At 40.8% G+C, this 14589-nt stretch overlaps 3 protein-coding genes across 4 annotated transcripts; 1 reads left to right on the forward strand and 2 right to left on the reverse strand.

The window, feature by feature from the left end:
• Positions 1 to 264: 264 nt before the first annotated feature.
• On the reverse strand, positions 265 to 14151 carry LOC118746336. 2 transcript variants are annotated; one of them, XM_036480190.1, is made up of 3 exons: positions 13846 to 14151; positions 13400 to 13619; positions 265 to 2084 (listed from the first exon to the last, which is right to left on the reverse strand). In XM_036480190.1, exon 3 carries the CDS (start codon positions 2076 to 2078, stop codon positions 684 to 686), a length of 1395 nt encoding a protein of 464 aa, XP_036336083.1. In that variant the 5' UTR covers positions 2079 to 2084; positions 13400 to 13619; positions 13846 to 14151; the 3' UTR covers positions 265 to 683. The 2 variants fall into 2 exon arrangements, with proteins under 2 accessions (XP_036336083.1, XP_036336082.1); XM_036480189.1 differs by lacking the exons at positions 13400 to 13619; positions 13846 to 14151 and having other exon boundaries at positions 265 to 1332; positions 1369 to 2331.
• Positions 3041 to 3814, forward strand: LOC118746337 (DNA-directed RNA polymerase I subunit RPA2-like). The gene is made up of 2 exons (XM_036480191.1): positions 3041 to 3102; positions 3163 to 3814. Exon 2 carries the CDS (start codon positions 3200 to 3202, stop codon positions 3584 to 3586), a length of 387 nt encoding a protein of 128 aa, XP_036336084.1. The 5' UTR covers positions 3041 to 3102; positions 3163 to 3199; the 3' UTR covers positions 3587 to 3814.
• Positions 4372 to 12536, reverse strand: LOC118746379. The gene is made up of 3 exons (XM_036480234.1): positions 9797 to 12536; positions 5449 to 5981; positions 4372 to 4563 (listed from the first exon to the last, which is right to left on the reverse strand). Exons 1-3 carry the CDS (start codon positions 12534 to 12536, stop codon positions 4372 to 4374), a joined length of 3465 nt encoding a protein of 1154 aa, XP_036336127.1.
• Positions 14152 to 14589: the final 438 nt, after the last annotated feature.

Consider the following 14589-nt stretch of genomic DNA (forward strand, 5'->3'; position numbering starts at 1 on the left):
ATTGGTGAAATGTGACTTGTGATTTTTGGTATACAATATTACCTTGAGAAATACGCAGGAGTAGTGGCTGGATCGCTTCCGGTGTGGTCGAAGTGCTCGATAGAAGTGACCGAGCTTAATCTTGAGCAGTTAAGTTTGACCTCCAAGCAACAAACTGTTTGGAGGGGAAACTTAACGAAGTTTTATATTCAAGCGGTAAAAGGACATTCATGTGTATGTGCTAACGGCGTAGCAATTATTTGGCCCTGTATATACACATGTATGTATGTGTGTGTGCTCGGTTACATGAAAGTGCATTCTCACATTAGGGTGGTTCACCCGTTTAGTTACTTGGTTTAGCGTGGAGGCCTAAACATGCCGGCCCCCTTGCTATACGCAACAGAAGTCGAGCGATTCAGCCATTACTCCTCCATGTGAAAAAAAAACTATTCTAAACTTATTAGCTTTATTTCTTTCCATTAAGCTGGATCCGCAGCTGCCACTTTTTGGTGAGCGCGTCGGTTTCCTAAGGCTGTAGAAGAAAAAATGAAATAAACAGGACATGGCTTGACATTTCAGTGCACAAATTTCGTATATATTTATTCAAAATTCAATAAATAGTTTGTTTCCATAATTCATTTGGGAATAAAAGTAAATAAATGGTATCGTATAAAAACGGAGACTACATATCAGTCATACGTAGTTTAAGATCGGCAAGCCCCTGATAATAGCCAGCCGAATATGCTATTTTGAGCCACGAGAGGGCCGAAGGACGTGGGCAACGTGCCCGGCAGAACGATCTCCGGGTAGGCGTCTGCTCCTAGCACCAAGCGGATTGGAGTCGATGTGAAGAAGTTCGGGTCTGCCAGGCGAATATTGTTATATGATGCGGCTATCGAGCGGTCGACACTGGCGGTAGGGCTTAGCTGCACGTAGTTACCGACTACTGCTGCGTGGATCGCCAGCCTGGCGCCCTGCCCATGTTTTCCTCTCAGCCGAATCATGCAGCTTCGTTGGTGCCCGAAGCCACTCTCCTCCAAGCCCAATTCTCGCATCAGACTAGCCGATATTATAGACGCTGGCGCGCACACATCAATTAAGGCGCGTACGAGGTGTAAGCGTCCCCTAGATTCTATCTTTACTATGGCTGTAGGGGAAATTGCCGTAAATGGTCTCAAGCCCTGAGCGGCTAGCGTTACTTGGCCGGATCTAAAGGCGACGGGTAGCTGGCGAGGCCGAGTCACCAGTCCACCCCGTCGTTCATCGCGTCTTGAGGCCACGTTGTTTGTGTCCCGCGGGCGGAAAGTCCAAGTTTCCGCTCCACGGCGCTGTCGTTGTTTTCCTTGACGGGAAACCCTTTTCCGTATGGACCGCGGGCGGAGAGACCGAGTCTCCGCTCCGCAGCGCTGTCGTGCCCGTTGCCGTTGTCCTTCTTGACCGATAGCCCTTTGGCGTATGGACCGCGGGCGGAGAGACCGAGTCTCCGCTCCGCAGCGCTGTCGTGCCCGTTGCCGTTGCCCTTCTTGACCGGTAGCCTTTTTGCGTATGGATCGCCGGCGGAAAGACCGAGTCTCCGCTCCGCGACGCTGCGGCGCCCGTTGATGTTGTCGCCTTTTATGTGCTAACGGGAGTCGAAAAGTCCGGGTTTCCGATCCCCCCGTCGATATTGGAAAATTCGCTTCCGCTACAGGCTCAATTATTTCGCCCTCTTCGATTTCAGGGCGGCGGGTTCGGGAATCCGTTCCGGAGTCTGACGCGTATATCGAGAGGACGTTGTCTCTTTCCTCTTCGCTGGCAACCTGCTGGCTCCACGGTCTCCGGTCAACGGGCTCTTCGTCGATGTGCAGCGTCGTATGGTGCTTGTCATGGCATCGGCGGCATCGATCGCGGCTGGTGCACCTTTGTACACGATGCGTCATCGACAAGCAATTGCCGCAGAACCGCCCTAACAGGACCTCTCGCAAACGCTCTTCCGGGGTCTTTGCTCGATATACTGGGCATAGACGGATTGGGTGCTTACCCTCGCATAGCCGGCACGCTATCGGGTAACGATGAGCGTGGCGTTCCGCTTTCTTTCTTAGCATTGTATAGCGAGTCATTATTACCTGAAAATGGTTATTTTGTCGATGTTTCGATCGTAAAGTCATTGCTATTATTGATATTTATTCTTAATATCATGGTACTTATGGTTGGGTGGCGAGAATTACATCATATAATTATAGAACCGTGAATTGGCATATATTGCTTGCGCGCTCTAAACCCACGTTGGTGTTGGTCTATGATTGACGTGTTCAATTGGTCGTGTAAGGGGTGCATAATATTGCAATATTACCTGAGCATATGAAGATTGTGTTTGCTCCCTTATATACATCTAGCGATAAATTTTTATCGATTTTTGACATCTACGCTCATCCGTGAGCTGCCATATTGACATAAATTAAATGAATAATAATGTGAGAATTAACAAAAAAAAACCAAACTCATACGGGTGGCCATCCATACGTGTGAGAAATTTGAAAGCAATTTCCCGAACGAGTAAATGCAAAATTACATGATGATTATGGTGAGCTTTGTTTTCTCACCTTTTCCTGCCACCAGAAGAAGAGTGGCAAAAACCAATATTTGGTTGGTTCTGCTCACGAACAACAGATGGCGCCGTTGCTAGTTAGAGATGGACGCCCTTTTCAAAGAACCGGTTGTCTTTTAATCTTTCATAACCATTTTCAGAGTTAGGCTGTGTGCCAATCGGTAACTTTTCTCCGTGATGAGACGGGGTTAAAAAACTGACTAGGGTGCAGAAATAAATTGAACCCTTATAAATGAAAAAATGTTCTTCAGCAAATTAACAAATTTATGACGAAGAAATTTGGTATCCACCCATTTATTAGATGGGTTTTTATTTATCTACCGAAACAAAAAAATACTAAACCCGAAACGGATTTCCATTAATTAATCAAACAGCAAAAACGAAACAAACCGGGTTTTCTAAAGTACCGAGTTTTATTGCACATCTCTATCCCTAGCCTTGACAAGTCGTCTCTAATCACCTGCAGCAAACTTTGCAATATCCTCAATGAAGAAAAATGTCATTGAAGAAAAATAAAGCTGCCACGAGGCTGAGCGGTAAGTATTGTAGGTTATTAATTGTACAATTTTAATTTACCATTGCTATATTGTAAACAGACTACGTACTTTGAAAATTGATGGATATTTGCCTGAAATGATGGAAATCGCATCCATACCTTATAAAGCAAAAGGACAATTTCCAGGATTATTTCTCTTTGTGGGACCCGCACGTTTTATGCGACCAGTTCGAAATTTAGCTGTTGGAAAAATCGAGTATATTGGCTCACTGGAGCAAGTATATATGGATATTGCAATCGACTTAAAAGAGTTCTATCCTGGCTTTACCACACATATGGAATTGTCTAAAACTGAATTTCTCAGCAATTTGGCGAATTTGATCCCAATGCCAGACTACAATCAATCTCCAAGAAACATGTATCAATGTCAGATGGGTAAGCAAACTATGGGCACACCATGCCTTAACTGGCCAAAGCAAGCTGCCAATTCCCTTCAACGGAGAGAAAGAGGAACACGAGTATAGGTAATTGTATAAGCGGTGTTGTTACAACAAAGATGCTCACATTTTTTTGAAAGTGCTGTGATATTCAAAATGTGTATGTATGTATGTATTTAATACACCTTGGTGATATCAATTTGTGCACAATTATAAAAATGTTGAAATAATATCAAAAGTACTTGAGATTAGTTTATTCTCCTGATATGAAGTACGCATAAAAATGTCTGGTAACATAGTTGAAAGTTAAATTTTTTTTTTTTTTTCATTCACCTTGTAAAAAGACAAAGAGTTGTATCAGAAAGTTCTATTTTCGAAAATTAATAACTGCTTTCCAAAGTCACTTTAAATACTAGATGTGGCTGTGTTTGGAAATCCAGCAAGCCAAGGCATCAGCCCCTTTTTTCGAAAACATAACTGATGGAACGGCCCTCTTTGCGCTACTAATGTCGTTTTCCCTTCTACAAAAAATGTTGCCCTCTCATCGCCCTCTTCTTAGTGTTTGCGCGTAGAGGGCAAAGAGAAGGTTGCATTTCCTGGCAAAAACGAAATCGGCATAAATTTCAATTCGGTATTTAACCGGGGTTGCGCATATTGGATCCATCAATTATAATATAAAAACAAACAAGTTGATAAAGCGTGGTAATAAAAGCGACTAATGTTTTGTTGATGCATTTCTGAGCACGGCTTATATCTGCTTCCGCAAACTCTTTTGGAAATTCTTGAGTGTGCCAGACTTTTCGAAACTACTCGCTCTTGCCATGTCTAATAGCTACTTTACAATACCATTTTGGTCTAATATTAGCTATTTTTTAAATGCCGGCACGTTCCAATGCGCTAAGTTGGTGACCCAAGCGCTCTTCTTTGGCTTTGCGTTCGGCGCTTACTTTCTTTGAATGCGTATAATTATTTAAAAATGTTTGTACATCGATTTTACCATTGAGAAATTGCTCTACATGTCGATCACAATCGCTGTCCGCATTTGAGGCGGCAATTTGTAGCAACTCGCGTGTTTGTTTTTATATTATAATTGATTTTCAAGAAAGATGCTCAGTTCACTGATCATCTGCCATCAAGTTGCCTTTATAGCCTGCACGCAAACGATAAATCTCAGCCAGCAGTGATAATATAAAAGCTATTATAATCGAGCGCCCATAGAGATCCTGCATTTCTTCTAAGTTAAAGAGTATATAAAGACCGTATAGTATTCCCCAAACTGCTGAAACGTAAGCGTTGATTAGCATAGCGGCTTGTAGCCATAGATTAGCATTGTATGTTATATCTTGCAAACTAGATTTTAATTGCATTTTTTAAATTTATATTTTTTTGTTAAATGTCCTTTTGGTAGCCTTTTCTCCGAAAACCGAAAATGTTTTTGGTTTTTGATAGCGCAAACGATGACATATTTATGCATGCGTAAAGGTAACCAAGGCGACAATGTGTTTATAAACAGTTGTGTCCGTCGTTCAGAGCTCCATAAATTGAAAGAAAGTAGTTTGGTACACAAAAGCAAACTGGGATTGTATCTAGTCTTTTCTCTTGTTTAAAGCATTTTTGTGATATACTTCATTGATCGAATCTTCGCTGAATATGAAGCATAACATTCATTGAATTTCGCAGATTCAGGTTTTTTTTTTAGAGGTCCAATTATGAATTAAAAAAGGTCGAATACGTATTTAACACTTTGTATTTCAATTATTTAAAGCAATACCAAAAAGTATTCACATATTTTAGTTCTCCATTAATTAATGTTTTGAAAATTTCAACAATAACTTATAATTCAACTGAAGCACTGCATAAAAATGAAAATAAATTCCATTTTAATATGGTAAACTTGTATTGAATGCGGTACTAAGCCCCAGCAAAAATGCATTGTGCTTTATATACACCTCATTATTCAATTTATTGGCCAAATATTGATGACAACGTATGTATGTCAACTCGATGGCAGCGATCTGCGAGTTTGTAACATAATCGGCATCATCAGTACTTTCGTTGAGGTCCACTATCGCCAAGGGATTGCTGTTTGATTCAATATATTTTACACAACTATTCCGCTCCAAACGTAAAATGTATGCCAAATTCAAGAGCATAGACCAATGTACATCAACTTCATAGTGTTCCACACAAAGTGGATGTTGTATGATCTCATCACACAGGCGCCCCAGATGTTCAGCATACTCGAGATTATTGTCGACTGCGAATTTCTCCTGTATTCCTTCGATTTTCCGACGCACTTCATGACTGTTGGTACTCAAATTGCGATGGTTTCGTATGATGGACCAGGCCATTTGTTCACAGCTGCGTAAGTTCTCATCATCATCTGCTAATCCAGTCAATTCTTTGATTAATTTAGGTATATTCTCGCGTATAATTTCATTGCGCGCATCTTGCGCGGACATGACGCTAAAACCTGTTGTTGCTTTTATTGTGAGAATTTATGTCCAATGGAATTAAAAACAAATTTTACACTATAAATTGGTGTATCTCGCGGGTAAATAAAGATCTTTTTGTTTACATGGAGTGAAGTCCCGTTTTTTTTATTGGAGTTATTGTCGTAATACATTTGTATTACTCTTCACTTCCATTTCGGTCCAGCACGCAAATTTATTAATTAACAAATGTCGAGTTAAATCAAATCGGTCTTTTGTGAATACAGTTTTTGCGTAGGTAAAACAAGGGATATGTAAAATTCCTACAATTCACAAGACAACTTAAGACTTTCCCAACATTTCCTTTTCTTTGTAAAATGGCTAAGAGACAGCTAATTGAGCTCTGAACATTTATATTTATTGAACGTTTCGAACTTGAAAGAAAAGAAAACGTTAACGAAAGAAAGGTTTTGGTGACGACAATATTTTAGCTATTAGGAAATCAGGTAGATATAAAATTCTTTCATGAGCGGAGGATCGGTTGTTGGGCAGAATGGCCCCTTTTATTTCATTATTATTGGCATATGTAGATCTCACGATGGTCGGTTTTATATTACCAGGTCGCCCCGGGGGAACTCGGGTAGAGAACCATCACCTTATAATGCAAGTTTTTACTGAGTCGTTAAACGTTCATACGTATAAGCGTTAGAGTCGACTCTTATTAGGCTGCGAAAAAACTAAATACATACATATGTATGTAGAGCTGGGTAAAATTTATCGTTATTCGTAAATAATAGATAATTTAGTTTGCTCAAAGAAAAATTATTATGGTTATTCTAATGGCGAGTGTTATTTTATTCGTTATTTGAATAATGAACATAGAATACATATTCGTGATAAAGTAAAACCACTCAACTAACTGCCTATCAGAGATTATAGAAAAACATTCGTTTTACAACATTTCAAATTGAAAACAAATCACGACTAATTTATTCAGAAGGAATTTATTGATGAATAATTCATTCGTTAATGGATTGCTTGCGAATTATTTACGGCTAAAATTTGTTCAGATAATGCCTTGCTCCGGTTCTGTGTATCTCAGTTATTCTGCGACGGAATCTTATTGTATGGTCGTCAAGCATGCATATATTCGGAGATTGTTAAGACAATCTTCTATGCAAAATGAGTGTTAGGTATGCTTCCACTTAAAACATGTAAGAGTTCTATTTCTAATGCAAGTGAAGTTGATTGATGAAATTTAACATTTGCGGCTTCAGTCGTGGAATATTCCAGGTACCTATGAAGTGGAATACCTGGTTGCTTTCACGTTGAAGTCGCAAATACAGAGAATGTATTTACGAAGACTCGGTTGGTTCTTCGTTTGCTTCACTGCAGGGTGGTAGTAAGACCAATTTTACTAGTGGCCTTGTTACCTGGCCACGTTCGGTCATGATGTCCACCACTCGTACCCGAGTATCCGAACCTGGGTATAATTTTAAGACTCTTCCGAGTCTCCATTCATTTGGTGGTAAGTTGTCTTCCTTAATAATGACGAGGTCTCCTATTTTGATGTTGGCTTGAGGATGCCTCCATTTGTTGCGCTTCTGGAGTTCAGATAGGTATTCTGATTTCCATCGGCTACAAAACATGTGATGTAAAGCTTTTAATCTTTGCCAACGATTTACAATCGTAGCCGTATTTTCGTTAGCATCAATTTCTGGTGGAGCTAATAGGTGTCCACCAACCAAAAAGTGGCCTGGAGTAAGTGGCTCCAAGTCTGATGGCTGGTTTGATGTGGGGCTTAATGGTCGAGAATTCAGACAGGATTCAATTCGGCATAGAAGAGTCGTAAACTCTTCAAACGTATATTTATGGTTTGATGCGATTTTCGTAAAGTGGTTTTTAAAACTTTTAACCCCCGCTTCCCATAGCCCGCCCATGTGAGGAGCTGAGGCGGGAATGAAGTGCCACGAAAGCATTTGGTGGGGATATTTGGCTAAGGTGCTATTGCGTGCATCCATCAAAAAGGCTTTTAATTCCGCTCTCAGAGCTCTAGAGGCTCCGACAAAGTTGGTACCATTGTCGGAGTAGATGTTTCTTGGACATCCCCTTCTTGAAACGAACCTGGCAAATGCTGCTAAGAAAGATTGCGTACTTAGATCAGAGGTAGCTTCCAAATGGATTGCCTTAGTTGCGAAACACACAAACAGGCAGACATATCCTTTGGACATACGACAGCCTCGTCCACTATAACTCTTTATGTCAAAAGGTCCCGCAAAGTCGACTCCAGAATTTGTAAACGGTCGTGAAAATGTAGTTCTTTCTCTGGGAAGAATTCCCATTAGCTGTGTTTGCGCACGCTTTCGATAGATCGTACAGACCTTGCAATTATGAATTGTAGACCTAATCATGTTCTTGACCCTCGGTATCCAGTACTGTGTTCGGATTAGGCGCAGCATGAGCTGATTTTCGCCATGCAGCGAGACCTTGTGGACGAACTGGACTATCAGACGAGACAGGTGGCAGTTATATGGCAGGATAACTGGGTGACGCTCGTTATAGGCGAGATCACTAGATGCTCCTAGGCGGCCACCTGTCCTCATTATACCGTCTTTATCGATGAAAGGGTTAAGGGGTAGTACTTCACTTTTTGTACCTATTAATTTCTGAGATTTTAATGCTGAATACTCCTCCCAATAATGCTTCTTCTGGCAGATGGTTATCAAGCGGCTTATCGTTGCTTTAATTTCATCAGCTGAAATTGAACAAGATTTCGCCTGAAATGACGCTCTGGTTTTTGGGTGAGTTCTTTGAGAGAATCTCATTACATAAGATAAAACTCTCAAAGCTCTCGAGAAATCAGAAAATCTTTCAATAATATCATCGTGGATATCTAACGTTGTTGTTGCGTGTACCTGCACCCTTTTCTCTTCTATCACTGTATTATAGTCCTTTTCTTGAGTGGGCCATTTGGAGTGATCTTCTTGCAGCCAAGAAGGGCCCTCCCACCACAGCGAATTGTTTACTAATTCTTGCGCCGGAAGTCCTCTACTGGCTAAGTCTGACGGATTTGAGGTTGAATCTACATGACACCAATTTTCTTTTCCGACTTTTTCTATTATTTTGGTTACTCGATGTGCAACAAAGGTTGACCATGAGCAGGGTGGTTTCCGAATCCAGGCCAGGACAATGGTAGAATCCGTCCACATTTTTGTCGTAATATGCCCCAAATTCAGGTTATTGGTAATCGAATCGAGGATTTCTGAAAGTAAAACCGCCCCACAAAGTTCTAAGCGGGGAAGCGAGATCGTTTTAACTGGTGCAACTTTAGTTTTAGATAGTAGCAGATTGGTGTAGACCTTGTCATCCTTTTCGACGCGAATATAGAGAGCAGCCGCATATGCCTTTTCTGAGGCGTCGCAAAACCCGTGTATTTCGACTTTGGCTGTCGGTGAAAAATATATCCAACGAGGGATACGAATCCTTTCGATGTGGCTGTAGCTTTCCTTAAAGCTTTCCCAACGGTCTAATGTGGAGGTTGATACAATTTCGTCCCACCCGGTTCCTTCTAACCAAATATTTTGCATTAAAATTTTCGCGGTAATTACAAACGGTGCGAGCCACCCTAACGGATCGAATAATTTGGCAATAGCCGATAGTATTGCCCTTTTTGTATGTCTATCCTGATTCTCAATTGGCTTGGCTGTGAAGTAAAATTTATCAGAATGGGCGTTCCACCTGATGCCCAGAGCCTTAACCGTGCTGGTGTCTTCGAAGTCCAAGAAATCTTCTTTCAGCAGATAGGATTTTGGGATACCATATAATATTTTGTCGCAGTTAGAAGTCCATTTTCTCAAAGGAAAACCCGCAGATTGCAATACTGTTGTGATCTCGTCCTTAGCTTTAATAGCAGATTCGATAGTATGACCGCCCGCTAAAACATCATCAACGTACATGTATTTTCTTAAGATGTCCGATGCAATGGGGTGCGAATCTTCCACGTCGTTCGCTAACCGAAGCAGAGTTCTAATCGCCAGGTAAGGTGCGCAATTGACACCGAAGGTCACAGTATTGAGTTCATAAAGTCTTATGGGTTCGGATGGATTAGTACGAAAAATTATGCGCTGATACTTTGTTTGGTCAGGGTTTAGTAAGATTTGGCGATACATCTTTTCGATGTCGCTGTTAAAAACATACTTAAATAATCTCCACCGAAGTATTAATGTTGGCAAATCATTTTGAAGTACTGGACCAGGATAGAGCACCTCATTAAGGCTCACCCCATTTGATGTCGGACACGATGCATTAAAAACTACCCTTACTTTGGTGGTAGTGCTTTCGTCCTTCCTGACAGCGTGATGAGGCAAGAAGTAATTGTCACATGCATCTGCAGGAACATTCACGTCGATTCGCGTCATATGACCTAATGCCTCGTATTCTGACAAAACTCGGTTATATTCTGTTTGCAGAGGTGGGTCTCTCGCCAACCGCTTTTCTATCCTAAAGAACTGTGAGCAAGCGATTTTTAGAGAGGGTCCTAATTTGACGTCTTTTGGGAAGTCCTGCTTAAATGGCAGTGACACTATGTATTTGCCTTCACCGTTTCGCTTTGTTGTGCTTTTATAAAGTTCTTCACAATAAACTTCATCTTTATTGTAGGATTGGTTTTTCGGAATGTCTTCCACTTCCCAGAAAGACGCGAGACGCTTATCGAGGCTGACCTCGTTAAAAAATGATACACATTTGTTGGCTGGCGTAACCGTGTCAGTTTGACCGGTTAGTATCCAGCCGAATACAGTCTCCTGCGCCAGAAGCGTACCTAAAATGTTTTTTCGGATTCCGCTCAACATTATTTGGGCGTAAATGTCGCCGCCTAAGACTAGATCAACTTGTTCATTAATAAAAAATCTCTTGTCTGCTAATTCCAGATCCGGGAAAGCTTGGCTAGTCATCGCATTAATTTGGCATGTCGGAAGATTTCCGGTTAATTGAGGCAACACCAGCACGGTTGTGTTGATGTTTATTAGAGGATCAATTGGAGATCTCAATTGAATAAGGCATGCTTCCTTTACCTGCGCTGAAATGGTGTTATTGATACCAGATACCTGTGCATGCATTCTCTTAGAAGGCAAGTTGATTCTGCGTTTGAGTCTTTCCGTTATGAAAGAGCACTCAGAACCTGAATCTATTAATGCTCGAGCTGAGAAATTTGTATTGTTATAAAAAATATGAACTCTTGCTGTTCCCAGCAATACGCCTTTGTTAGTATTAGCGAAACAAGACGTGACCTTGTTCACTGAGTTCTTTTTTGCACTTGCAGCGTCGCGCATTGCTTGGGCCTGTGCCGAAGTGGACGCTATGTTATCTGAGTCTTTTGATGCATATGTTTGTTGCCTTTGGTGCATAGTTGCTTTTGGCTGAACTGCTTGAATATGAAGGAGCGTGTGATGTCGTTGGTGACAAGTGCTGCAATTAAATGAGCATGTACACCTGGACACAGTATGTCCATTAGATAAGCAGTTCAAGCAACCATGGTTCGACTTAATGAAGGCGATTCTATCGGCCGTCGTTAAATTGATGAATCTTTCGCACTTTGATAACTTGTGGTCCTTGCTTTTACAGAATTTGCATGTCGTTTTAGCTACACTTGCTTGGAAGGCACCAAGTCTTTTTTGCGGAGTTTCACTAGTATGCCTACTATTATGGGGCTTGGGAATTTTTGTAAGTTTAGTACCCGTTATACCCGAGACGGTTTCCAGTGTTTGGAATCTGTTGGACAGAAATTTGTCCATATCCTCCCACTTCGATATCTCCGTCTTGTCTTCGATTGTTTGTTCCCACAATGCCAAGGTACTTTCTGGCAATTTCGTTGAGCAGAGATAAGTAAATATTGCATCCCAGTTCGATATATCAATTTTATGGCTTTTTAGTGATGAGATGCAATTATTTATATCTCGCTGTAATTTCTTAATCGAGACGCCGCACTCGTTCTCTATTGCCTTTAAATTAAAAAGAATTTGCAACTGGGAATTTACGAGAATACGTTTATTCTCGTACCTATCTGTTAGGTTTTTCCACGCTGTGGCAAATCCTTCGTTAGTGAGAGGACACTTCCTCACTATGTCTTTGGCCTCACCCAGTGTTTTTTGGTTCAGATGGAACAACTTTTCAACTGGAGTGAGGCGCTTATTTAATATATATATGGCCGTAAACATATCTCGGAATGTTGGCCAAGAGAGGTAGTCGCCTTTGAACACTTCCGTATCGCACGGAGGAAGGTGAATGTTGTGTTCTTGGACAGACGTACCTTCTATGTCTTTTTCGCTCTTAACGAGCTTTGCATGCAGATCTGCCATGTTCGACATGCATCGCAAATATACAGCGTACGAGCTTTTATATTTTGGTTTCACAGCAGATACTGCTTTAGCATCTAACGTATCAGAGTTTACTAATTCCTCATATGCTGCCTTCGCTTTCTTCCATAACGTTTTCAACTCCTCTTGTTGAATGGCAAGAGTGTATTTGGTGTGATCAGTTTGGGCCGTGTCGTTGTAGTCGGCCTCAAATTCTGTCACAGCGTCTGCCAGACGAATAAACTTATCCATAGCTTGATATAATTAGAAGAACGCTTTGAGGAAAATGATTCTGAAAGCTGTTTAGCGAATACTATGCAAAGGCCTAGCCACACCACAATCCAATAAAGCTTTACACAGAATTTAAGTGGAATTTTAATTCCGTACCACACGTTTTATTTATTATCTCAGATATGTAAACTTGCCCTGTATATGCGTATGTATGTGTACAAATATTAATCTCTTACGCTTACAGGTAATATATGTAATTTGCTCGCCACCCAACACAGCAAGATATAATTAATATTTAAATCGAAGCAATTATAAACAGTGCTAATAATTGAATCTATCGGAAAATTCTGTGTCACACGCGAAAAGTGGTTTTGTGGATGTGAAATATCGGTCGTACGAGTGAATTTAGTGTGTATTAGCACAAAATTGCAAGCCAAAGTGAGGTTAAGACCACCCCGTGCAGTGTTGTTAGTGTTTGTGACTAAGCAAATTGAACCTACTTGCAGCACCAATATTGAGGATTATGGACGCAGATACAATGCTTTAGTAAATTGAAACTGTGATAATTACTGAATTTACTCAACGAATTTTTATGAAAATTGTGCTACAACTTAAGTTGATTAAAAGGTCGTACTAACAAAACTGAAGTGAGGTTTTTTGTCTTAAGTATATTGTGCCCACAACCGATATTAAGAAATCGCACGCAGAAAGTATGTTAGTCAATCAGCAAAAGAACACACTGAACCACAAAACCACTCGCGGATAATTTAACCGATTGTGATAGATATTTATATTTTTTTTTTTTGCGTACATGCACTACAAATATATGAGCCACTGCTAATATACGTAACTATATTTATGTGCACTAAATGTCAGCCACGTACCTTTTATAAAAGTGTGTGTTTGGGTTGGTAATTAGCTGGTGACGGATGCACTTGGTGTTTCTCCTCTTATTTGAAATGCTCCGTGTTATTTGGATCTCGCAGTGGCTGATTGCCCTGATTGTGGAGCCGCAAAAGAAATATGTATGTGCTCCTTGTGCTAGAGGATTTGACCAGGTGCTCCTTGTGATGGTGCTCTGATTATGGCTCCTTGTGTTGTGGACTGTAATTATTTGTTGTTTTAATAAACGGCCGCTTGATATCTTGTCTCGGCGGAGATGGACCATGCGAACGCCTTGGGGCAATGTCGCTCGTCGTTGCACCAAGGGTTTAATTTTGAAATGAAATGATCAAAAGCAAACACCACGGATTAATTCAATATATAACAAAGTGGCTTTATTAGTCAAATTGGTGAAATGTGACTTGTGATTTTTGGTATACAATATTACCTTGAAAAATACGCAGGAGTCGTGGCTGGATCGCTTCCGGTGTGGTCGAAGTGCTCGATAGAAGTGACCGAGCTTAATCTTGAGCAATTAAGTTTGACCTCCAAGCAACAAACTGTTTGGAGGGGAAACTTAACGAAGTTTTATATTCAAGCGGTAAAAGGACATTCATGTGTATGTGCTAACGGCGTAGCAATTATTTGGCCCTATATATACACATGTATGTATGTGTGTGTGCTCGGTTACATGAAAGTGCATTCTCACATTAGGGTGGTTCACCCGTTTAGTTACTTGGTTTAGCGTGGAGGCCTAAACATTCGTTTTTATCAAAAGTAGCTGTTAAAATAAAGTCAAAGCAGAGTAGAATTATAAAAATTTCCACAGTTAACTGTCAATAACACAAACGTAGAATGAAATGGTGATCTTCCTAACTTAGTTAGAAACTCTTGCAGGCACATTTTACTTTTAAATTTCGATCTACTTTTGCATGCACATTAGGGTGGCCCTTCAATATAGGAAGCAAATCTTTGCATCAGATTTATTAAGCCTCAACCCGTACATTGATGCTTTTATAGTGGAAGATATCACATATAAATTTTGGTCTCGATTGAAGTCGGTTAAGGCGTGTCCCACAGTGGTCAAAGTTCAGATTACCCTATGAAGACGCCTTACCGTCTCCAATCGGGGCCAAAATTTATATATGATATCTGTGACCGTGGTGCTACCGATAGAGAGGGCGAGGTTAAA

This window comes from Rhagoletis pomonella, unplaced genomic scaffold, assembly GCF_013731165.1.
Source record: "Rhagoletis pomonella isolate Grant_MI unplaced genomic scaffold, Rhpom_1.0 Rhpom_scaffold_00010, whole genome shotgun sequence".
In the NCBI taxonomy this organism is placed as follows: Eukaryota; Metazoa; Arthropoda; class Insecta; order Diptera; family Tephritidae; genus Rhagoletis; species Rhagoletis pomonella.